This window comes from Ochotona princeps, chromosome 27 (genome assembly GCF_030435755.1).
Source record: "Ochotona princeps isolate mOchPri1 chromosome 27, mOchPri1.hap1, whole genome shotgun sequence".
NCBI classification, from domain to species: domain Eukaryota; kingdom Metazoa; phylum Chordata; class Mammalia; order Lagomorpha; family Ochotonidae; genus Ochotona; species Ochotona princeps.
This window is the reverse complement of record NC_080858.1, coordinates 22,244,648-22,269,686: the sequence shown is the minus strand read 5'-3', so window position 1 is coordinate 22,269,686 and position 25,039 is coordinate 22,244,648. Positions and strand designations below refer to the sequence as shown.

At 49.3% G+C, this 25,039-nt stretch overlaps 2 protein-coding genes across 2 annotated transcripts in view; one reads left to right on the top strand and one right to left on the bottom strand.

Annotated features, from left to right (window-relative positions):
* Window positions 1–1,190: 1,190 nt before the first annotated feature.
* Window positions 1,191–10,464, bottom strand: C1S (complement C1s). Its single transcript, XM_004596404.3, has 12 exons — window positions 10,193–10,464; window positions 9,337–9,504; window positions 9,007–9,214; window positions 8,611–8,788; window positions 7,670–7,795; window positions 6,689–6,888; window positions 6,340–6,493; window positions 5,877–5,992; window positions 5,481–5,559; window positions 4,919–5,047; window positions 4,208–4,282; window positions 1,191–2,484 (listed from the first exon to the last, which is right to left on the bottom strand). The coding sequence occupies exons 2-12, from the start codon at window positions 9,357–9,359 to the stop codon at window positions 1,697–1,699; spliced, it is 2,076 nt and encodes a 691-aa protein (XP_004596461.2). The 5' UTR covers window positions 9,360–9,504; window positions 10,193–10,464; the 3' UTR covers window positions 1,191–1,696.
* Window positions 10,465–13,421: 2,957 nt separating this feature from the next.
* LPCAT3 (lysophosphatidylcholine acyltransferase 3) overlaps window positions 13,422–25,039 on the top strand; it is a 33,179-nt gene continuing 21,561 nt past the window's right edge. The window contains exon 1 of the mRNA XM_004596403.3: window positions 13,422–13,942. Within this exon, the coding sequence (XP_004596460.1) occupies window positions 13,792–13,942 (151 nt within the window). The 5' untranslated portion in view covers window positions 13,422–13,791. The remainder of the gene's footprint in view (window positions 13,943–25,039) is intronic.

Below are 25,039 nucleotides of genomic sequence, written 5' to 3'. Positions count from 1 at the left end.
CCACCACTCTCCAGAGGGCCACAATGCTTGAGGCTGGGCCAAGTCAAAATCAAGAACCAGGAGCTTCATCTGGATCTCCCACCTGGGTGCAGGGCCCAAGGACCTGGGCCTTCCTCTGCTGGCTTCTAGGCTGTTGGTAGGGAGCTGGATTGGAAGTGGAGCATCCAGGACACAAACCAATGCCTATATGGGATGCTGGCATTGCAGGCAGAGATTTTACCCAGTAAGCCACAGTGCTAGCAGCCCCTCTGCCTTTCAAATAAATTAATAATTTTAAAAGAATACTTCTGAAGTCACCCATTGTTTCAACCTGGAGTACATTTTCCTGAGGATCTGCAGCTCTCACTCTCAACATTCAGCTGCCACAAGGAGCATTTTTAACACACCTGCCCAAATAACACATCTGCCCTGTCCTTGGCCTAGCTAAGGCTGCATCTCCAATCTGGGGCATTTTTCAGCACCAGTCACTCTGGAGAAGAGCAGGCCTGTTAAAATTTTCCTTTCCCTAGAAAATACCATGCCAGCACCATGGCATAACAAGTTAAGCTTCTACCTGCAGCACCAGCATCCCATATGGGCACAGGTTCATGTCCCAGATGCTCCACTTCCCGTCCAACTCCCTGCTCATGACCTGGGGAAGCAGTTGAGGATGAACCAAGGCCTTGGGACCCTGCACCCATGTGGGAGACCAGGAAGAAGCTCTTGGCTCCTGACTTCAGATCAGCTCAGTTCTGGCTGTGGCAGCCACTGGGTAGTGAACCAGTGCATGGAAGCACTCTCTCTGTGTCTCTCTCTCCTTCTCTTTATAACTCTCTTTCAAATAAAAATAAAAACAAAATAAATCTTAAAAAAAAAAAACACAAGAGTCTCTGAGTCCCTTATCATTAGGACATTTTGCTGTCACTTTGTACAGAGTTCAATCTGAGGAAGAAGTGGTTTCCCTGACCGACAAATTGATCAGATCCACCAGAAACATCAAGGAGAACACGCTGGATTTCTTTGTCTTTTCTTCTTTAATGAAATCATAGTCTTGCATTATACAAATGGGCTTGAGAGGAAAATTAAAGTTCAGGTTACATGGTGAAGCACTTAAAACTTAAAAAAAAGATCTTCCACAGCCAATGTTAACTGCTCACAATATTCAGTAAATTTGAGTCAGAAGACAGGAGCAACACTGAACTCCTTGTCTCCATAACTACTACCTACTATTCCCCAAATGCCCCAATCCAGGGGCACCGCAGCCTTCTCTTCCCAGACCCAGTCCTCAGGATTTGATGTGGAGTAAGGTGTGTCCAACTGGATTGGCTAGGACACATGCATGATTGTAAGTGGATAATGAACATTGAAAATGATACAGTCCAGGGGATTTTAAACAGGCACAAAGGAAACAAATGAAGGTACTCCTACAAAGCAGTGTAAGGCAGGAGTGCCCCACGCACGTGGCTACCTATACCATGTTATAGGGGAGAGGACCTCACAGACTGAGAACACCACTCCAAGCCCAACATGATTCTGTGATCAAGCTTGGACATCTTGACAATTATGACGTGCATAAGTCATACTCCATGTCAAGTCCCCGGGAAATCAGGGGTGAAATTTAGTCCTGGTGAGATCCTGGAAGTGACATTGTGAAGATCTGGGAGCCCTATGTCTGCCACAGTCCTGCGAGAGGCTGAGGGTGCACGGCTGCTGAGTTTTAACTAGGAATACCATATTCCCGCATCGTATTAGTGATCCAGTCAACGTAGTTCTTCACTTTGGTGTACAAGCCATATTTCCCACAGGTGGCACCCCAGGACACCAGACCAGCCACGTAGAATTTAGGGCTCTCCATGGTGGAGTCTTGCACAGCAAAGGCCCCACCGCTGTCCCCTTCACAGCTATCAACACCCATGATGCCTCCAGCGCAGATCATGTTCTCAGTGAAAGTGAAGCTACTGATGTCCACACGGGAATCTCGCATCTGTTGGCAGTGCTGCAGGGAGGTGATGGGCAGCTTTGCGGCTTTGAGTTTGATAGCACGATCTCTCCTCTCCGTTCTGCCCCAGCCTGAGACCAAGCCCAGGTCTCCCTCTGAGGGATTATACTCTGAGGAGGTGCCAGGCAGGCAGATGGGGGAGACGGTGGGTCCCATTTTCACTGGATCTTTCAGCTGCACCAGGGCAATATCATTGTTAAAATTCTTTCGTTCCTTTGAAGGGTCCCGAGGTTCCCAGCCCGGGTGAATAATCACGCGTTCAGCCGTGAGCATCTGTGCATTTTTCAGTCGGGAGCTCTGCACGGATGTGGAGCCAACGTACATGGTCGGAGCATCATTGCCCTCCACGACGTGAGCGGCCGTCAGCACCCAGTGCTCATCGATGAGCGCCCCACCAGCCCAGGGGTACTGAAAGTAGACTTGCCAGGGGAAGTTCTGAATGTCTGCATCGGATCCTCCGACTATCCTCTGCTTCATGACAAAAGGCTCACTGGGAACACCACAGACTAGGAAGAAGCCGTAAGAAGGCAGTGTGTGAAATAGAACATGATGCGGACCACCTACAAACTCAAGGACTTTTAAATGCTGGCCTGCAAAGTTCTCTAGCACAAAAGAGTTCATTAATCCCAGGTGGCCCACTATCTGCATAGAGTTCATCCTGGTCTTACCTCTCTCTCTTTCACCAGTGCTACAAGCAAGCTCGTGGGAGAGACTAGTTAAACAGAGGTAGGTGTAAATTGCTTGATCCAAATGAGCCAGAACCTCACAGTAATTCCCAGTGAACTCGTGGCCCACTTGGCTTCCAGGCTCAAGCCAGGGACCCAACAAAGAACCAGTGCTGGAGAACTCCATGCTCAGACTGATGGCAGAAGAGACCAAGCTTTCTAGTCTCCACTGATGCCCAGAGCAAACCCTTGTCATCCTCTTCACAGGTGGCCCAGCTGCACCTGACCCTTCTATGGACAGGTCTATCAGCCTAGGGAGTGAAAACAGGCCTCTCTTTCAGTTTGCATATCAGTCCCCACTAAGTAGTTCCAGGGAGGATCACTTGCCGTCACCCAGGAGGACTGAATTTCAGGGAAACTCGCTTTCTCCAGCTCCCATACTAGACAGTCTGCTTGGACACCACTTCAAAAATAATGGGTTTTTGGGTCCGGCACAGTAGCCTAGTGGCTAAAGCCCTCACCTTGCATACGCTGGGATCCCATAGCAGCACCAGTTCATATCCCAGCTGCTCCGCTTCATCCAGCTCCCTACCTGTGGCCTGAGAAAGCAGTTGAGGATGGCCCAAGTCCTTGGGACCCTGCATCTACATGGGAGACCTGGAAGAAGCTCCTGGCTCCTGGATTCGGATCAGATCAGCACTGGCCATTGCAGCCACTTGGGAAGTGAACCAGTGGATGGAAAATCTTTTTCTCTGTCTCTCCTTCTCTCTGTAAAGCTGACTTTCTAATAAAACAAATGAATAAATCTTTTTTTAAAAAAAGAATGGATTTTGAACTCAGACCTGGATTCAAAGCTTAACCTTGTGACTTAACTAATTCTGTCAACTTGCATTGCATCTGTGAAACAGGACCTATAACATCTCATCCACAGGGCTGCTCCAAAGGCGCGAATAGAAGAACGACTGCCACCAATCAATCAGCCCACACCCTGGCTCTTGACAGCACTGTTATCACTACTCCAGTGCGGCCCAGTGCTTCCTGTGCAACTCTGCTCTTCCTGCGGGCTTTCTCTTGTCTTACTCCTCTAAACCCTTTCAATATCCTAACTAGACTGTGAAAATGGTCTTGTTTCTATGTGTCAATTCTTCATTTTCAACTTTTAGTTCCCTCATTTAATGATTATATGTATACTCGTTCCAGCTGCATCTCTAGACTGAACCGGCCCTGGCTCTGACCAACTGTCACAGACTGACTTCTAGTCGCCTCAGTTGACCTGCCTCAGTGTGGTTGAGGGGATGTCTCAAGGTCCTGCAGGGCTCATGTCCCAATGCCACCACCACCTCACTGAACTGGACTCTGGTGGGCCCAGACTATTAAGTCCCAAGAGGGTTGTAGCTACATTCAGATGGCCCCCAACTCACCCTCTCATCCACCCACACACATACCCAGAGCTGTGGTCCCCAACCATGCATAAGTTCCCTTTCCCCAGAGCTGTGGTCTCTACCCATGCCTGACCTGATAGAAACCAAGCTGTGGTTTCTATCCATCCCTGAGGCCTCGTTACCTGGAACACATGCAGGCAGCTCTGCGCCCAGCACCTCGTTCACCCAGCTCCCGTTACTAGCACAGCGATACTCCCCTGCAAGGGCACAAGGAACACAGTCAAGCTCACCCCTATGCCTTCTCCTTTCCTTTCCTCTCTTCCATTCAGAGCCTCCGCTACTCTAGGACTTTAGTAGGGGATCAGATAAAATCAGCTATAACAGAATTCAGAAAACCTTGCCTCGCCACCAAGGAGTCCCTCAGGCCACAAGCCTGCCTAGGGAATGGAAGGAAAATTCTCCAAAGCAGATGAACAAATGGTTTTGGAAGGGCTTCAAGTCCGGACATGAAAGCAAATGAATTGAGCAATAATGTGATGGAATGTACTGGGGCTCCTCCAGCACCACCAAGCTTCTACCTCAACAAAGCCAGTCAGTCCCAGCATGGTGACCTGAAGATGTGGATTTTGCATGGAACCGTTTCTCAAAAGCTGATAACTCTATGGAAGAGATGGAGCAGGGAAATTCCTGCTGCAGCTGTGGCATAGAAGTGGACTCTGTAGGTCCCTGTGAGGGGATGGGACGTGCCCCACATGAAAGCCACATTCTCAGAATAAGCCCAGAGGATGAATCCACCAGTCCCATCTCTCATTGCCCTCCAGACTCTGCAACCCAGCGAGACTGTGCTATGTACCTTCCAGAACATTCTCTTTCCTCTAGGAAAAGACACCTACCCCCGCCTTCACTTTCCATGAAATAATAGGGCTCCTCACAGGTGTAGCGAGTGACAGAACCAAATAAGGTACTTCCTGGGTCTTCAACTTTGCCGTTCCGGATAGTTTCGGGAGCACCACAGTCCACAGCTATGAGAGCAAGGCAGGAAACTGGTGGTCAGGACAGCCCCTTCCTCCTGGGAAGAGTGGTTATCCTCACTCCTTCGCACCTTGTGTCCACAGACATCCCATACCCAGCCCCCTGCAGCCATCCTTTCTAGCTGGTATTACTCCAGTGCACCAACATTTGCCAATCCACAAAGCCCCTTGAAATCTACAAGGAAGAACCTGTGGAAGCCACAGATGCACCTCCATGGGGCTATTAACTCTACTGGTCCCATTGTCCCTTTCTTTGAACACTATCTTGACAGTTGAGATGACCTGAAACCAGATCAGTCACAGGACTAGAGGCCCCACCAGGAGTGGCTTCCTTTCAAAAGTTCAACCCAAGCATTGAAATGTTGAGGTGCTGTTCTTCCAATTCCTTTTGAGAGACAGAGCTCCGGTTGGAGGAGGCACGTACGTTGGCATCTCAGTTTGGAGTTACTCCACTTCCCATTGCTTTGACAAACAGAATAGAAAGACGTTGAGCCAACATTGTTCTGGAAAATAACAGACATCACATAACATTAACTCATAAAGAGGTATTTGGAAAACCAAGACAAAATAATGGCATCAACCTCTGGCCTTGGGTCAATGAGGTTGTACAACATGTCAGCTCCCCTTGGCCGGGAAGACAGAAGGCAAAGAGGCGGTGCCAAGCTGGCCAAGGAGTTCCAGGCCCCCTCAGGAAGTGAGAGAGCTGTTGTAGCTACAGAGAAGGTGTGAATATTCTGGTCAACCAAGCTAAGTGTGTGATTTCACTGTACTTGTCCTGATCTGGGGGCCAGGGCTTGTATGAAGCCTGAGAGCACCTTACCTCCACAACTTCGTACCCCTCCGCACAGGTGATCTTCACCACATCTTTAAACACATATTTTGCCTTCTCAGGTTCCCAAACAGAATGAGCAGTGACTTCTTTCGGACAGGGGATTGCTTAGAAAGAACAGAAAGAAAAGAAAAAGAAAAAAACTTCACTAGCTGGAGACACAATTCCATCTGCATAATTCTCACACTTCCTAAAATCATTCAGTCAGCCTCATTCCTGAAGCCTGACACCCCAACATGGCAGGTATCTCAAATAACAGAAATGTTACTAACTATCCACAAATTGTCTGCATTCTTGGGTCAAATTCCCACAGCCCTTAGCAGGCTTGGATTGTCCTGAACAAGTGCAGAGGCTCAGGATTCTCTCCCAGACAACAGCAATCTCACTGCCTTGATTCTACCTTGCCCAAGGACTCCATTATCACTAACCAAAAAGGCACTTCTGGGCTACTCACGATCTCCATAATAACGAAGTTTCCAGCCCTTGTGTTCTTCTGTTAGGTCAGTTTGAAAGATGATCTCCAGAGTATTACTTTTGGTCTCAATACTCAGTGGCCCAGGGAATCCGTTGCCACAGTAAGGACCAAACTGCTGATCTTTTCCAACAAACTGGAAGGGAAACACCACGATGAGATCAAGAAGAAAGAACTGAAGAAAAGAGATGACATGGAGAAGATAAACAACAAAGGCGGCAGTAAATGTTATTTGCAACATGAAATGCGAGGCAGAAGGAAAGAGAATTTTCTCTGGAAAGCAATCTGCAAGCTGGGAGGGGAAGGGATGGATGAGTCACCCATCACGCACAACCAAACTGTCACGGCAGTTCCCCGCTGTGTCAGCTGGTTCCACGTCAAAGTCTTCTCTCCGAATGGTTACCACCACTTGGAACCCCTCCTCCAGCAGGATCTGGTAGTCACACCTGGAGTTCTCTGGGTATGGCTTGGGATAATTGGGACTTGCAATCTCCCCAATCAGTGTGGTGAATATGTTCCCACTGCAATTGACTGAGAGGGTAAAAAAGACAAAAGAACAATGAAATATGTAGGGCCAATCAAAGGCATCCTGCCCTATTCTGTGACTCGTACTCTGTAAACCTGAGCTCAAAGGATCCACGATCCGGGAGTTAAAGGCCATAGTCAGGGATGCAAACGTCAAGTTCAATGCCTCTGGCCTCTTCACTGCCTTGCTGATGGCAGAGTCTGGTGTTACAAGGATCTAGCCAGACCCTTCAGGGGCATCGATCTCTTCTCCAAATAGCTAACTTTACCCCTGGAGCCTTCTCTTCTTCCTCTCCCTTGGCTCCCTCTCAGTTCATGAACAATTAAGAACAGATGTCAGGGCCCAGACTGTGAAACTGCTTGGGATGCCATTTCCTATATTAGAATGCCTGGGTTCAACTCTTCTTCTCTGCTTCTGATGCAGCTTCCGGCTAATGTGCACCCTGGAAGATAACAGATGACGGTTCAAGTGTTCGTGTCTTTGCCACCTATGGGAGAGATCCTGGACGAGTTTCAGATCACTGATTTTGGCTTGGCCCAGCTCGTGGTGGACACTGGGAAACTGAATAAGCAGGTGGAAGATCTCTCTCTCTCTCCCTCTCTCTCTCTCTCTTTCCCTGCCTCTCTCTCCTTTTCAAATAAAGCGAAAACAAATGACGTTTTTAATTAAAAAAAATAACAAAGGAAGGTTGATCCTAATCAAACACTTAGGAGGACAAAGCCCTTGCTAAGACCACCTCCACTCCAAATCTGAGGCAACTGGCACCTGTCTCAATGCCCTGCTCACCTCCACAGTTCCTCCTGTCATCGTGGAGGAAGTAATCCGGAGGGCAGGAGCAGAAGTAACCACCAATGTAGTTGTTGCAGAAGTGGCTGCAAGGGACATCTGCAAACTCTGTACACTCATTGATGTCTACAAAGAGGAGAGAAGGATTGAGGTTAAGTGCAAAGACCTGGGAAAACAGAATGACATGGAACCCAAAACTTACTAGGGTAAGAGCACAGGAGAGGATTTCTGCTGGAGGCCCTCCAGGAATCTCACTGGCGGATGATGCTAGTCCAGGTTCCTCCCCTGAACTGTAAGCTCAGAGTTGCACCCTCCCCTTGAGCAGCTGAAGGGAGTTCTCAGAGCCAGAAAACTTAGCTTGTTCACACACGCACAGCATATCAGCCCCTGAGACAGCACTCCACAGGCGACACTCATGCAGGGAGGAATAATGAGTTCACTCCTTACTTTATATGCCATTGAGCCTTTCACAAAATCCAAGCAATAATTCAGATTTATGAGATGTTCCAACTTCTTTTCCAATGTGGAGCTAGATTTAAAAGCACCAGAATTGGAAGGTCTGAATGTCCTATTTTGAATGAGTTTTGAAATCACTGCTTGTTGTGTGATTCTTTGGCGAGTTGCTAACATTCTTAGTTCTCACTTACCTTACCTTTGTATGTACCACACCCACTTTGGAGGATGGTGATGAAGATTATCTTAATATAGATGAGACTCCTAACACAATGTCCAATTTATAGTGTTCTCAATACCTTACTGCTTGTTATCTATGACCACCATGATCATCACCTCTAAGACACAACCATGCACTTGAATTCACAAAGCAATTCACATCTTTGTTGACCAAGTCAACATCTTGTAAGAGTTACAAGACTCTTTATTGTGTACACGGACTGGATTTTCTTTTAGCTGGATCAGTAAAACTCGTAAGGGTATCTTACCTACAGCAACGTAGTAGGCGGCAAACCCAGTAAAACGTTCTTCATTGGAAAAGTCTGACCTAAAGATCACTTGGAGCTTATTGTAGGGCACTTTGAACTCTTCCACAACTGGGGAACTTGGGTTCTTGCTGGTCCTCTGTCCACACAGCTTCCCTTCTTCATTGTTTCCTGACATTATCTAAAGAGGAGAGGCCAACAGGAGCTAGAGAAAGGTAACACTGGGGATGAGGGCCGGGAGGGAAGAGGGGTAGAGGAAGTAGAACATTGGCCTTCATGGGACTGTTTGACTTTATCGTATGCCTGTGGCACTCCTTTCTGGATCCTTCTTATTTTGCCCCCGATCTCCCCACCCAGCCCTGGTTTTCCATGTCTGTTCTTCATTGACTTGTGACATACCTGCACAGAGTCATATTCGCAGTTCTCAGAGAGCTCAATGTCCAGATGGGTGAAGTAGAGGTGGATTCCATACCCTTCGGGGACTTCTATATCCCAAGACTCTTCGACCTCATTGGGATAGGCCTGAGGATAGTTAGGGGACAGTATCTCCCCATACATAGTAGGCCCAGCATAAACACATGCCAAAATGGAAAACAGGACAACACACCTGGAAGAAAGAGTGGGTGACCCTGCAGCCACCTTTAACACTTGATACAGGGAGAAGCAAGGGCAAAGGAGAATAGTCAACCACGTGTCCACGGATGTGTCTGCCCACCCTTGACCACTGACCACATCACTGGAGGTTGGCCCATCCTGATGAGCTGCGCGTCTCCTGGTCCCAGCCCTTGGCACTTCTGGACCTTGGCGTTGAGAGTGGTGGGCCTGAATGGCGATGTCTGACGAATTTAGGCGTCTGCTTTGATGGCCAGGAGTCACCTAGGATTCAGTGTCACCTTCCTAAGAATAACACAGAAGTTCAAGAAAAGCTGAGTCCTGAAACATCACCATAGGTTGACCCTCCCTGGCCTGACTTCAGCAAATGTTGGACTTCGACTAAATCGTATTCTTCTCCCAGTGCTTCTTGAAGCCTTCTGTATTTTTGCCAAAAAGAATGAGTAATGTCTCCCAGTTTTCCTTTCTGTTCTATATTACCCCCTAGAGCTGTCACAGAGCAACACTCCCTCTTGCACCTGGGTCTTCAAGGGTCTTTGCTCATCAGGGCCACCCACCTTGGACAGCTGTCCTTCTTTTTTAAACATCATCACCCTTATCACGCCAGCCTTATTTACTGAACCATCTGCTGCGTGCGTTTGTGCAGTTCAACAGGACCCTGAGTGGTCTGAGACAGGGTCGGGTGAGCACGAAAAGAAGAAACGTTGGAATTATAAGGACCCTAAAAGGTAGGGAAGAAAATTTCCTAGATCCCTTGTCCAGCATTTGTTCGTTTTCCTTTCCAACAAAAAAGAAAGTGTGTTAGTTTCCCATGGTCCTCAAGGAAGACTTGCCAAAGTCCCTCAAAACGGAGAGAATGGACCCCTACTTCTGCCATCTTTTCATTCTCCTCTTCCCAGCCCTACAGCTCTACTACAAACCTTTCTCCACCCAGCGCTACCAAAACTCTGTTCTTGCTCTCCAAGAGTTTTACCTTCAGACGCTGGTGGGAGCAGGTGAGGGGGTCCTCGTCCGAGCAGCAGGCATGCTGGACGGCCGCGGTTCCCTAGGATGGCAGCTCCAGCCTTCCCGCTCCCTCTGTAGGCACTTCCCTGTCCTGGGTCCCTGCCCCAGGGTGTATGTCCAGAATTCCCTGATCCAAACAAAGAGGGGGGCTGGGAGACCACGACAGACGGCGGGCAGCTCAGCCTTGATCCTGGAGCTCCCTCTGCTTTTGAAATGAGAACTACCGCCTCCGCCCGAGTGGAGGTTCTTGCGTGTGGAGCCAGCATCAGACGGGCGGATTGGGGATTTCAATGATTGCTTAACGCTCCTTCTCAGCCAAAGAGGGTGGGAGGCAGCGTTTTCGGATAAGTCAGGTGATTTGGGGGAAAAGGAGGCGCTTAACAACTGGAGGAGAATAGCCAAACTCAGCAAGTCCCACCCTCCCAACTGGGCGTTAAGTCCTAAGTTAAGGGAGAGTGGCTGTGTAGCGCTTCTCAGCCTGTAAAGCAAACGGAACTGCTGAACAAAACCTAGAGCCGAGCTGGTGTGGGTGACGCCTTGTCCTCTTCCGAAAGCCTCTTCCATATCCCCAACGTCTTGGTTCTATTCACTCCTCAAGTCGCAGCTTGTCTACAACCCAGAATCCTTCGGCCACAGACCTGACAGGCACATTTGTTTTGAGACACAGACGTTTACAGATTTCAAATAGGCACAAGTGAGGATGGGCACTTGGAGCAGCAGTTTAGATGATGGTTGACACCTACATGCCTGAGTACAGCGCCTGGGTTCAAATCCCACCTCCGCTTGCCATCCCAGCTTTCCTGTTCATGCATGCCCTGGGTGGCAACAAGTAATGACTCAAGTACTTAGGTCCCTGCCAGCCACAAAGGAGACCCCGGCTGAGTTTCAGGATCTTGGCTTCAGTCTAGCCCAGCTCCTGTGTCGCGGGCATTTGGCAACTGAACCACCAGATTGACCATATCTGTGCATCTCTAACTCTGTGTGTCTGTGTGTAGAGCTGCTTCTCCACCTTTCACACAGAAACAATGTTTTAATGCAATGCAGAACACAGTCTTGGTATTAGATCACACGCCTCTCCTCTGCCCCCTGCCCTCAGAGATCGGGATAACAAGGCCATTGTCCAATATTAATATTTCTGAGGCTAAACATTGATCTTCATGGCCAGTGGAATAACCGCAAGTTAGAAATCACTTCCCATCCATTCAGCTCAAGTTTTGCTGCCCATGTCTGTGGCTGCGCTTGGCGGTGAGGAAATGCTTTGCTTTCAGAGCCTTGTAAAGATTAGAATTGCAAATGAGGGACCCTGAGCCCCTCCTCTACAAAGCCTTCCCTGCCTCACGGTTCTCTGTGTCCCTTACACCCCTCTGCCATTTGTCTGAGTAGCCGCATCCCAAAGTGTCTCGGGCTCATCAGTTGAAGATGCTGCACTATTTCAACTATCACTAGAAGTGAAAAAGCTATTTGGGGACCCAACATGATGGCTCAATGGCTAAATCCTCACCTTGCAAGCACCAGGATACCAGAAGGGTGCCACTTCATGTGCCAGCTGCTCCATTTCCCACTAAGCACTCTGCCTATGGCCTGGGAAAGCAGTAGAGGATGGCCTTAGGACCCTGCACCTGCATGGGGGACCCAGAAGAAGCTCTTGGCTCCTGGTTTTGGAATGACTCAGCTCTAGCTGTTGCAGCCATTTGGGGAGTGAACCATTGGATGCAAGATCTTCCTCTCACATCTCCTTCTCTCCATAAATCTAATCTGCCTTTCCAAATAAAAAATAAATAAATCTAAAAAAAGGTATTGGATGAGTATTGGGCATAGAGGTTAAGATGTTGCTAGAGACAGCTGCACCCCATTTCCAGAACACCTGGGTCTGAGTCCCCCCTCCACATTGCAATTCTAACTTCCTGTTAACACACATCCTGGGAGGTAAGGGCGATGGCTCTGCACACATGGGAGACCAAGACTGAGTGCCACTCCTGGCTTCAGCAGGGCCCAGCTCCAGCTGTTGCAGTCTCTCTCCCTCTCTCTCTCTCTCTCTCTCTCTCCCCCCTCACCCCCTTTAGAATAAAAATGGAAATAAATCAGGGCTGGCACTGTGGTATAGTAAGCTAAGCTTCCACCTGCAGTGCCGGCATCCCATATGGGAACTTGTTCTAGTCCCGGCTGCTCCGTCTCCAGTCCAGCTTCCTACCAGTGCACCTGGGAAAGCGGCAGAGGATGGCTCAACTATTTTAGTTGATGGCTTAACTATTTAAAAAAAAGTAGAATAGACAACTATGCTAGCACATTGGTATCATTAACACAAGCTTAGCATTAACCAGGCCTAGAATGCCCACCAGCCTTGGCTGCTTTTCTCCCAGCAATGTAACATTTGCACAGGTGCAAGCCAACCTAGGCAGCTGCCTACAGCCTGGAGGTACACGTGTCTTAATACACCACTTTGGGCTAAGCTGTTGATGCTAAGGTGCATGCTGATTTCAAGATTGGTGGAAGGTGGAGGAAGCCGGGCCTTAGATATAAGGAAGCTTCATCTTTGTGCACACATCTTCCACATGGTTAGCTCCATGCTGAACCTGGAATTGGGAGATATCCTGTCTCTTCTGTTCAGTGATGGACACTAGGGCCCTCACCTAACTTCCTAGGTTTTTAAATTTTTTTTTAACTCTCACTTATATTAAAGGCAATGAGACTGAGACAAAGATTTTCCATCCACTGTTATATATATATAAGCAATATATATTAATATATATATAAATAATATATATATGTTATCAACTCCGTTTTACATGTCTACACTGTGGGCTACACAGAACTTGCTTGGGGTCAGACCAGTTGACATTTCAATTCACACGTGCTCATCACGCATATTATAATGTCATCGCCTCTGAGGGTGGTGGGAAGCAGGCTATATTTTTACTATAGGAAATTTCACCGGGAAAGGATCAAAGGGGGTGGCTCTCCCCGACAGCACCTCGGGGAGCGGCGGCGGCCAGCCTAACGGCTGAGGAAACCGGGAACGGCCGGGAAGCACCGTTAGGAGGCGCTCGAGGGGGGCTGCGGCAGGCATTCCCGCCTCTCCCCGTTACATGCCCCAGTAACCCCAGCGCGCCGGCGACCGAAAGTAACCTCGCGGTCGGGTGACGGGCCCCCCTCCCCGCGCCGACTCTCGCCTGCTCGCGACTCGGCCAATGGGAAGGCAGCGAGCCGGCCGGACACTTGCTCCGCCAGACTCCGCCCCCCGAGCAGTTAGCCCGGACCTTTCCAATGGCAGCTCCGGCGGACGGCGCCCCGCCCCGACCGGCGCTCACTCTCGGGCAGGAGTCACCTTTGCCTTACAAACGTTCCGGCCCGCCCTCTTCCTACCTTACCGCGCGAAGCCCCGCCCCCCAGACCCGCCTCGACCAATAATCGGGTGGGCCTGGCGGCACTGGGCGGACCTGCAGCCAATGCGCACGCCGTGGGCGGGCCCGGGCCGGAATTGGGGGTGAAGCCATACAGCGTCTTGCCCACATTCGGGGCGCGCGGAGCTTGGGGGTCCCTGGGGAGGGGGGGGCGCCCGCAGTTAAGATGGCGTCCGCAGTGGAGGGGGACGTAGGAACGGCGGGGGAGTTCCTGACGGGGCTGCAGTCGGGTTTCGAGGAGCTGAGCCTGAACAAGTTGGCGGCGTCCCTGGGCGCGTCAGAACAGGCGCTGCGGCTCATCATCTCCATCTTCCTGGGTAAGGACCCTCCTGCTTCGCTCTGCCCCTTCAGAGTTGTCCGGGAATAGAGGCGGCGTGGGGAGGGACAGGACCTCATTCTCTACACACACACCGAGGAGGGTTATGGGGTGTGGGTGTGAATGCTGAAGCGGTGTAGGGGAAGACAGATCCCGTCTGTGGGTCTCTGGGTCTGGGGGTGCCGTGCCCTCTGGCCCCTCCTCCGGCGCCCGCAGCCTCCAGGGCTAACCATGCTTCGCCCTTGCTCCCTGGATCTGTCCCTGTGCACCGCTCTGCTGAGTTGCCGTCCCGGGCCATGTGCGCTGCTGTCTGTATGAGCACCCCAGCACACACACACCAGCGCGCCTCTTACCAGGCCCCTCAACTTAAACACTTTAGCCTTTTGGCTTCCCCAGCCCCGTCTGCCACACTTCCACTTTCTGACCATTTTGTGCTTGTATTACACTCTCATCTCTCCTGCCACGTTTCTAATATTTTCTTATACCATATCGCTTCCTCTCTCCCCTCCTCCCTCCTTAGCCACCCACCTGTCATTTACTTTGGAGTGTCTTTACTACTGGGCTTGGGAAACTGGACTAACAACCCCCTTCCCCTAAGAACTACCTATGCTATTCCAATCATTTATTACTCGAATGGTTCAAAGGTGCACCTGAGTTTATGTTACGACAGGCAGTTTTAGAGCTGGTTGATAAGCGTTTGGAATCCCAACTTTCCTCCTGCAGCCTTTCGGAGGTGGACATGGCTTGGTATACTAAAAAGCAGCATACGGGCTTTGCAGGTTAATGACCCACACCTGGAATGGCTGTGGCTCACGCCCACCTTCCCTGAGCCTCATGTTCTTATCTGTGGCAAGAGGATAACTCCCACCACCTGGATGGGTCCTGTAAGAATGCTGAGCCAAAGCCCCGAGATCAGTTGATTGGAGCGGCTGGTAGTCTTCGCGAAGGCTTCAGAACTTTGCTCCAGAAGGTTTAATGAAGGTTACTGGAAGAGGGAGTGGTGGCCAGGAATTCAGCCGAGGTAGAGTGATGATAAGCAAACCCAACTGGGGTGGTGGTGCTGGGGGTGGCGCAGAGGGCTGGAGGTCGGAGCCACCGGAAGTAGGAGCTGAAGTTGGACAGTGTGGGAAAGCTGCCATGCCAGAAAGAAGCTTGGCATTTCTCCAGTTGTCAGCGGAGACCTTGACATAGAATATCACCAAAGGGTGTTAACCCAATCTGAATTGTGAGAGAGGAATTAATTCATATTTAAACAAGCCTGGAGAATGGCATTGTTTGTCTCTTCCATCTCAAAGATGGGCTTCCTTTCCTTCCAGCCAAGGTTACCTTTACCTGCCGGCCACAGAGCTTAGAGGCGGGAGGGCCTGAGGTTGCGCAGTAGGCCCAGTGTCACCCAGGCATGACCCAAATGGATCAGCACCCATTGCAGGGTTCTTTGTACTGCACCAGCTTTGATGTGCCACCTCTGGCTTCTGACCCAGTTATTTGTCAGAAGTGTAATTGACAATTAAGAGTGTTTACATGCATTAGTCAGGAAGCCTGGCGCTGGCTTCCCAACCATCAGTGGAGAATGTGACGGGAGGAACAGCACATTATAAGGGGAAACCTGTGAAATGGAGCTAGGTCTGGAGTTAAGGTTTGGGGCTGGTCTGTTGTGTGCTGACTGGGCGAGAGCCTGGGTGTGACTGCAGGTGGGCTAGTGCCGTGCAGTGAGAGCCTGGGTGGGACTGCAGGTGGGCTAGTGCACCGTCGCGGGCGCTCAGCTGACTGGGGAACGGTTTTCTCTGTATCCTCATCACCACCCACCAGCAATGTAGACCCCAAGCATCATACGTCAACCACACTCCCAAGCCCCTCTACCTGTTTTAATCTGAAAGAGTTACAGAGAGAATCTTCCATCCTTTGGGTCACTTCCAAGATGGCCACAGCAGCTGCGGCTGGGACAGGCTGACCAGGAGCTTCATCCAGGTCTCCCACATAGGAGGTGGAGACCCAAGTACCTGTGCCCTTTTGCTCTGCTTTTCCCAGGGAGGGAGCTAAGTGGAGCAGCCAGGACTTGAACCAGTGCCCGTGTGAGATACTTGTATTGACAGGAAGTGGCTTTACCCTCTGTGCCATAACACCAGCTCCAATTCATTACTGGGTTGTTGTTTTGGTTTTGTTTGTTTGTTTGTTTGTTGTTTTTAGATTTATTTTATTTTTTATTACAAAGTCAGATACACAGAGAGGAGGAGAGACAGAGAGGAGGATCTTCCATCCGATGATTCACTCCCCAAGTGACCACAATGGCCGGTGCTTAGCCGATCCGAAGCCAGGAGCTTCTTCTGGGTCTCCCATGCAGATACAGACTCCCAAGGCTTTGGGCCATCCTCGACTGCTTTCCCAGGCCACAAGCAGGGAGCTGGATGGGAAGCGGGGCTGGCAGGATTAGACCCAGTACCCGTATGGGATCCCAGTGAGTGCAAGGTGAGGACTTTAGCCACTAGGCTACTGCACCAGGCCCTAATTACTGTTTTTTTTAACAGCTTACTTGCCCTACCTGCTTGAGTTATGTATGCCAAACTTCTGACTAGGGAACATGGTGAGAGATGATGACCGAGAGCACACCTGCGGGTTATGTGTATGTGTGTATCTACAGAATTTGCAGGAGACAGCGCTTGACCTTATTACTTTGGGTTTTTTGTTTTTGTTTTCTTAGTTTTGTTTGTGACCCACTGAGTCATTTCCATGATTTATTAATGAGCTGAAACAAGCAGTTGGAAAACTCTGAATTAGAGCCTGTTGTTGCTAATATTCAGCACTTTGAGCAAAGTTAAAGCTTTTGTGGGTTTCTGCACTGGAGTATTTTGAACAGCCGGAGAGTATTAGAAGGGTGTGTCATATTGGTGTTGTGTATGATTGTAAGGAGTTTGATGGGAGCGTGCTCGAGATGAGTTTTTCTATGAATCCTAGTGCTGGCAGATGCCATTATAAACATCCCCCCTTCAACAACTTGGTTATCATTACTCCATAACATAACATACACTGTTCCAAATTAAAGTTAAGAAAATGCACCTGCTACGGGCAAAGTGGCAAAAAAGATGTGTTTATTTGTTTGAAAGGCTGAGTTAACAGAGGTGGGAAGGAGAAGACATGGAGGGCTCTTCCATCTGCTGGTTCACTCCAGATGGCCGGAGCTGAGCCAGGCCAAAGCCAGGTGCCTACAGCTCCTTCTAGGTCTCCCACATGGTGACAGGAGCCCAAGTCCTTGGGCTGCTATCTGTTGTGTTCCCATGCCTACTTGCCGGGAGCCAGATAGGAAGTGGAACAGCTCATAGGGGATGCCAGCAACATAGGCGTTGGCTTAACCATCCACATCACGATGCTGGCCCCCAAAGTTGTGTTCTTGATCCCAGACGTAAGGGCAGGGAAGTGGGAGCAGTGTAACAGAGCCACACGCACAAAGGCACTGTGATCTGTAAGGGGGCAGGGAATGTACACGAGGTAAGTCATGATAAAACTAATAGCCCCAACTAAAGAAAACCCACAGAAACTGGAGCACTATTGGAAAGGTACAAAGCATTAGGGGATTTAAAGATGGGGCGTTTTGTAAGCTATGAACTTTGAGGACTGAGCGAGGTTTCACTTAACTGAGATGGTAAGATTTCAGGCCTGGAGCCAAGGCCAGGAGCAGTGATGGTGCAGTTCCCCCAAAACAGGACTGCAGTGGGGCAGCGCGGGCTGCTGGGAACCTGGAAGCCACGCTGAGGTGATATGCTGAAACAGGCGTGAGGGAACCGCTGGAGATTTGTGAATGGGGCGCCATGTGACTGGACTGAATGGGAAGAAGTGCCGCATGGGGTGATCTGAGGTTGGCATAGAAAAGGGGTAGGAAAACTCCAGAGAAGGAGCAGTGACTCATGTAGGGAGTTATCATGTCTTTGAGGCCAAGCGGGGATCTCTCGTGTGATATTTTAGGAATATAAGGTCTCCCGAGAGGTAGATTCTGTCGACACTTTGAGCTCCACAGAGCAGCTGGCGTCAGAAACCTGACAATCCACCTCGGCACCTCCCCTTCCCTTGCTCTGCACATCCTGGCCACCAAGTCCCTGTCAGTCCTCCAGACTGCCTCAAATCCATCTGCTCCTCTCCATCGTCACAGCCACCAGCCATCTGTCCTCACAAGCAGCCAGGCAGCCCCTGACCAGTCTCTAATTCTGTTCTTGCCCCCTCCAGTCCACTCACCAAGAGCAGCCAGAGCGACCCGATGCTGTGCCTCTCCTGCTCAGAACCCTTCAGGGGCTCCCATGCGTGGCTGGTAAGCCCCTGCCCACCGCTGCAGCCTCCCCTGCAAGCAGCTCATCGCCATGCAGCCCCTGGCCACCTTCCAGCTGCTCAGGAAAGGGCAGCGCCCCTCGCCGGCCCCAGCGCCTGGGCACATGCTGACCCCACTGCCCCAAAGGCTCCTTATTTCCTCTTTTCAAATTGTCACTTCCTCTTAGAGTTCTCCCCTGACTCTTTGTTGTAAATTATGTCCCCGTTACACTTTCTCATTTGGATTGAAATGTCCTTCCAAGTGTAAATTCTATATTTGCAGCTGAGGACAGAAACCATGTCCATTCTGGTTTAGCACTGTGCTTGGCCTATAGAAAAGGACCAGTTGATATTTGTCAAACAAATGAATGTAATGAATGAATGATTTGGCAGCTGATTAACTGGTGGTATTGTTACAATTTTTAATAGCTCTGTCCTGCCTAGGTAACTGGAAAACTAGTGGGATCTTTCACAGAGGTCGAGAGGAAGGTCAGATCTTGTGCAGTGCCAGATAATGACCAGATCTTGAGGTTTACTTTGGGCTGTGAGAGCACTAGGTGTCTTAGAGGAAATTGTGAGGACTGGTGCTCAGCTCAGACGGGGAGTTAGGCAAAGCATAGTTTGCGGAGTCAATATTTTATTATGATCAAATAAACAAGGGCTGAAATGCATGGTGAAGCCCATATAAAGGAGAGGATTGAGTTCATGTGGGTTGTGTGAATGTTACTACTCCTTGTTGAAACTAGTTACAGTTGCCATTTATTGAGAATTGGCCACATCCAGAACATTGTCCTAAATGCGTGACTGGTTATTTCCCTGGCAGTTACCCATAAGGAAACTGCAGTTCCGTCACCTCACCATGTCCTTGTCCAGATAGGACCTGCCAAGGTGAGGGAACCTGCCTGGGGTCACGTTCACTTGCACCGACTCTGGAGTTCCTGCTCTCAACCATCTTGGAATTGGGAGGAGCCCGTGGGGTGGAAAGATAAATGCCCTTGATACGCATCCCTCTTTTCACTCTGCAAGGTTAAGCCAAGATATAATCAGCATCTGAGATACCTCTCAGCTTCCAAAGCCGGAGCTGGCCAAGTGGAGCAGATGGTCACCCTGCTGCCTTCGTAGGAGTAGCTCTGGTCTTGGGCGTGACTGTGGCTGCTCGGCACTGACGGCACAGCGCAGTGGGGAGTAAGAGGAACTCGTTCCTTTGCGGCTCAGAACCAGCCTCAGTAAAGTTAATGCAGTGTCCATCCTGCAGGCCAACTCCCTGTGGACCAAAGTCAGGGTTGACCCTTCAGAAGAAATCCATTCCAAAAACAAAACAACAAAAGCTCTTTCTGGACAAAAAGTTTTCTTTCTCTGGCAGTCCTGAAATCCTAGCATAAAGAGACCAAAGCCAAGATAGATGGAAATTGAATGGCATCAGCCAAACAAATGGGACTTCTGACAGTAACACGAGGTCCAACATTACGTCAACACAAAATAAAGGGAAAGTCCTAAGTGACTTACTTTCATGACCCCTTCCAATTCTGAAAGTGTGAGTATATTACTGCTCTCTTTTTCGCTGTATTCTAACTCACAGGCCCAAAGTACTGGATACTACAAAGCTTCCTATTTGGGAATTTTTCTTTGATTTATCTGGAAGACAGAGCTAGAAGGGACAGGGGAGAGCCATCTTCCATCCTCTGGTTCACTCCTCAGATGGCCGCACCAGCCAAAGCCAAGGGCAAGGGGCTTTATCTGAGTCTCCCGCATGGGTGGCATCGTCTGCCCCTTGGGGTGCACTGTAGCAAGAGGCTGAGATGGGCTCTGGTGATACGGGCACCCCAAAAGGCAGTTTAAAATATCACAACACAACACCTTTCTGGAAAGTTCTTTTCACTAGATTTTCCAACTTCTGTTTTTGATAGCCAGCATCTTACACTGCAGAAAACTGTGTTTTGAATTTCAGAGTATAACTTTATTATCAAGCAGAACCATTTCTTTGCAGAAACATGAGGAAATGTGGGTATATGAGATTGTTTGCACAAGCTTATTTATAAGAAAATGACATACCCAGTGACATTAAAGCTTGTCTGGGCAGCTCTGGGAATTGATTGAAGGCATTTAGTCCAGCACCCTCTTAGAAGTGGTATTTGGTCTCCAGAAAGAAAATCATGAGACAGGCCTTTGGCCTGGTAGGCAATACCCCCACACCCCCTATCGGAGTGCCTGGGGACAGTACCCAGCTCCCACTGCCCACTCCCAACTTCCTGCTGACGCATACCCTAGGGACCATGACAATGGCTGAGGTAGTCGAGTCCTTGCCACCCATGGGGTGAGGCTTGACTTGAGACCCCTGCCTCAGCCCTACCTGGACAGCCATTGCAGTCAGCTGTGGGATGAACCAATGGAGGAGGGCTCTGCCTGTCTCTGTCTGCCTTTCATATGCATAAGTCACGTCTTAAAGGGAGTGAGGAGATTCTAATCATGCGAAGAATGCAAGGAGAAGCTGACCAACTGCACAGAATAATGGCCACATCTGGGGAGGAGGAGACATGTGAGGAAAACCCGAGGAACAGCGAGCAGTCCTGTTTGAACAGCGGAAGGGCCGTGAGAGTGGAGGAGAGCCCGACGGGGCAGGTGGAAGGGTGCAGCAGCGGGTTCGTCCTCCTTAGAGACCCGCTGGCCTCCGTTCAAGTTCTGGACCCGGTGAGGATGAGCTGATGGTTATTTCACCATTGCATCTCCCCATGTATGCTCATTGGCTAATTACCACACTTCAGCCACCCATTTCCTCACATTCCCACAGGTCAATCATACTGAAAGAGGTGAGGCTAAAAGTTGAGCAATTCATCTAATAATTTTTGGAGTTCTATCTAATTCTTCCTAATAAGCAGCAGTACAGTTAGTACGATTGCATACTTCGAAGCAATGGAAAAAGTGTAGGACTGGGTAAAGTCAAAGTCGTGGCTTCTGTGGGGGATGCAGTCGTCCCGCTGTGGGGTGTGTCTCCCTACCACCCCCGCCCCCGCCCTGCCAGGAGGATTCAGTGAGATAAGCTGTGTAAACACTTGGCCGTGCAGGGATGCATTCACACATTCATCTGCTTCCTTCCAAGGAGGCTCTTGAAGCCAATAACATCTGCCTGTCTCAAGGACTTGGGAAAAGTGTGTGTGCTTGGGTCTACCCAGCTAGACCTACTGCAGAGAAACTTGGACAAGAGGCCCAGAAACTCACCTTGGGACAACAGACTCTCCGGCCTAATGCTTATCCCCTTTGAGTTTAAGAAAGGCAGGCTTAAGGTATTTCTTCATGCAAACTGGCACCCACATAGGATCTAGGCACTTCAGATAGCAGCCGAACCCACTATACCACGGTGCCAACCCCAAATAACTCTTTTTTAAAAAAAATAAAATAAAAAGCTGAGAGCCAGCATTATGACACAGCAAGTCAAGTCACATACTGGAGAGTGAACTAGTAAGCGGAAGCTAGACCTCTCTCTGTCCCATGCCTCAGTCACTTGGCCTTTGAAAGAAATAAAACTAAAGGGTGGAAGATGTAAAACAGAAGGACCGTAAGGAAGGAGGCTGTGCCTATTCATCTTTTAAAAATAATAATAAAAGTGTTTTGGGTTTTTTTTTTAAGAAAAGATGTTTTTCAGTACCAGCTACTCATGTTGCTATGGCATTTTCATGAGGAAACTATACTTGGCCCTGTCTACGTAAAGTACTTATGATGAGACAGTAACTGGCAATTAAGAATTCAGTGTAAAAATCGAGGATTCCTGTGCATATTTTTTAACAGAAATCTCAGGGGTCAAATCCCAGAAGGTTGAGGAATGCTTGTTGTTACTGCTCTGCTTGAATGCCGGTGAGAGCCCCTGAAGGGTAACGTGTCGACCTCGTGGTGCGTTTGTGCGTGCCGTCAGGAGGAGTCGCACCCTTATAGATGGGGCAGATGATTTTAGCTCTTGAGGTTTCCCATTTCTGCTGGGATAGCAACTCTACTCTCAGATGAACTTGGACACCACCCTGATTATCGTCTGTAAATATGAAACCTCTGGTGACCAGCCAACAGTTAGAAGCCACCTGGAATGCTGCCCCGCGGAGGCTCCAGCGGCACGTACCCCGACAAGGAGGAGACACTGACTGGAGTGGAGACCTACTGGGGGACCCTGGCTAAAAATACTCACCAGCAGGAGCACCCAGGAAGCTGCATTTTCTAGCACAAGGATAATCTCAGACTGCACTACTTACGTCTTCATTGATCACTGTCTCTGAAAGGATAGCAAGAAAAACCAAAACGTGGGAATTCCTAAATGGCGTGCATTTCTTACTTTTTAAATTTTATTTGTCATATTCTTCTCATAGTTGAGAGGGCTGCCCACCCTTTTGGGCCTCCAGTTAGGGTGGGGAGGGTCAGGATATGGAGAAAGGTGGGTGGGACACATGTTTCAGTTCTTCCTTTTTCTTTTTCCTCCTATGTTCACACTGAGGCCGGGGAGAGGGATCTGTCTCCTTGCTGTCCAGCTACATCACCTGGGGGTGAGGGAAGTTATTTGATGATGCCTCAGAGACCTCGACGTGGGGAAGAGTGTTCCAAGAGTGTGACTTGAATAGTTTTGTTAGTTCTGAGATGTGGTTGGCTTCATCAGCGATGAGCTCCATCATTGAGAAAAATCTTTCCAAGGTCTGTGGGTTGACAAAGTCCACCTTGGAACAGCCATAGACCCAGGAACATGCTGCAAGGCTTGGCCGGGAGAATTGTCCAACCTATTCTGCTTTCCATCCTCTGATGAGGCGGTTGACATCCCTGCTGGCCTAGGTAAGCTGGCTGCTGTGTCTCCTGTGTGCATCTGGACATGCTGTCCACTACACAGGCATCAGCAGCTGAGGAGGCCCAGTTTTGATACATGTACTCCAAGATCAAACCACACATCCTGTGCCAAAATTTGAGTCCAGTGATCTAATTGGGGAGTCAAAAAAAACCTTGCTGAGCGAGACCTCAGACTTGAGTCTGTGTGTTGGCTAGTGTAGGGTAGGTTCTGTTCATTACCTGCACCAACCAGCAATATGCATTTATTTTAAAAACACATATGATGTGTTTCTAGAAGTTTCTGGAAAGGGGAGTTAAAAGGGAGTTAAAACTTATATTTATTTTGGTGCCAAAACTGTGAAATCATGCATGGTATCATAAAATGTGTTTCCCCTAAACTCATTAAAAGACCTCAGAAAAGTCTCCCGGCTTCGGATCGGCACAGCACTAGCCGTTGCGGCTGCTTGGGAAGTGAATCATCAGACAGAAGATCTTCCTCTCTGTCTCTCCTCCTCTCTGTATATCTGACTTGGCGATAAAAATAAATATGTCTTGGGCCCGGCGGCGTGGCCTAGCGGCTAAAGTCCTCGCCTTGAAAGCCCCGGGATCCCATATGGGCACCGGTTCTAATCCCGGCAGCTCCACTTCCCATCCAGCTCCCTGCTTGTGGCCTGGGAAAGCAGTTGAGGATGGCCCAAAGCTTTGGGACCCTGCACCCGTGTGGGAGACCCGGAAGAGGTTCCAGGTTCCCAGCATCGGATTGCCGCATACCGGCCCGTTGCGGCTCACTTGGGGAGTGAAACATCGGATGGAAGATCTTCCTCTCTGTCTCTCCTCCTCTCTGTATATCCGGCTTTCCAATAATAATAAAATCTTTAAAAAAAAAAAAAAGATTGGTTTATTGATTTACTTGAAAGCCAGAGTTACAGAGAGAAATGAAGATACAGTCTTCCATCTGCTGGTTCACTCCTCAGATGGCCGCAGTGGCCTGTCCAGGTTTGCCACGTGCATACAGAGGCATTGAACACTTGAGCCATCTTCTGCTGCTTTCCCAGACCATAGGCAGGGAGCTGGATTGGAAATGGAGCAGCCAGGATTCAAACCAGCGCCCATGTGGGATGCCAGCGCCACAGTGAAAGAGTAGCCTGCTTTTCCACCGCACCAGCCCTGTCCTCTTGTTTTATACCAGAGTCATCTGTGCTTTTGTTAGATTCTGCAAATCCTATTTTCGTTGTATTTTACTTGTAAATTTTGTTGTATTGTATTTTATATCCTCCCCAGATCCTGATTCAGAAAGAAGTAGATTATTTGCAGCTGAGATGGCCATTGAAAAATGGGTCTTCATCAAAACTTTCAAAACTTAAAAAAGACATAATTGAAAAGGATAATCCATGAGCTGGGAGAACACATTTGTAAATGATGTATCTAATAAAGGGCTGAGACGTAGGCATGGGAAGAGCTCTTAGAGCTCAACAGTGAGAGCTCCACCATGAAAAATGGGCCAAGGGTGTGAGAAGCGGGTTCTGTAAAGTTGATGTGCAGTTGGTGAGCAAACATTGGAAGGATGTGCTGTATTGGAGCATTAGAGAAACACGCTGAGCCGATCCGAAGCCAGGATCCCGGAGCCACTTCTGGGTCTCCCACACAGGTGCAGGGTCCCAAGACCTTAAGCTGTCCTCAGTTGCTTTCCCAGGCCACAAGCAGGGAGCTGGATGGGAAGCAAGGCTTCCAGGATTAGAACCGGTGTCCATATGAGATCCCTGGCGCTTGCCAGGCGAAGACTAGCCACTAGACTACCGCACCGGGCCCAACTCTTGTCTTAATAACCAAATAAAATGGCTTTCATTCAGGCCAGTTTCAGATTCTTTAGGTGACACATATGTCTTGACACAATTGAATGTTATACTTCTGTGCTTTGCCCATCTTCTCTTCTGCATAATCTAAAGGAAAATGTGCCCAGCTGTCCACAAGTGTGTGCAAGCATGCAGCATTTGTTGCATGGAAGCTAGCC

Bases quoted from the DNA above. Each gene is read 5' to 3' on its own strand.
- C1S (XM_004596404.3), bottom strand. From the start codon at position 9,359: ATGGGCCAACCTCCAGTGATGTG. The intron at 7,796-8,610 runs GTAAGATACCCT...TCCTCTTTGTAG, and splicing joins CGCCTACTACGTTGCTGTAG to ACATCAATGAGTGTACAGAG. The intron at 6,494-6,688 runs GTGCGTGATGGG...TTTCCCTTCCAG, and splicing joins ACTGCCGTGACAGTTTGGTT to TTTGTTGGAAAAGATCAGCA.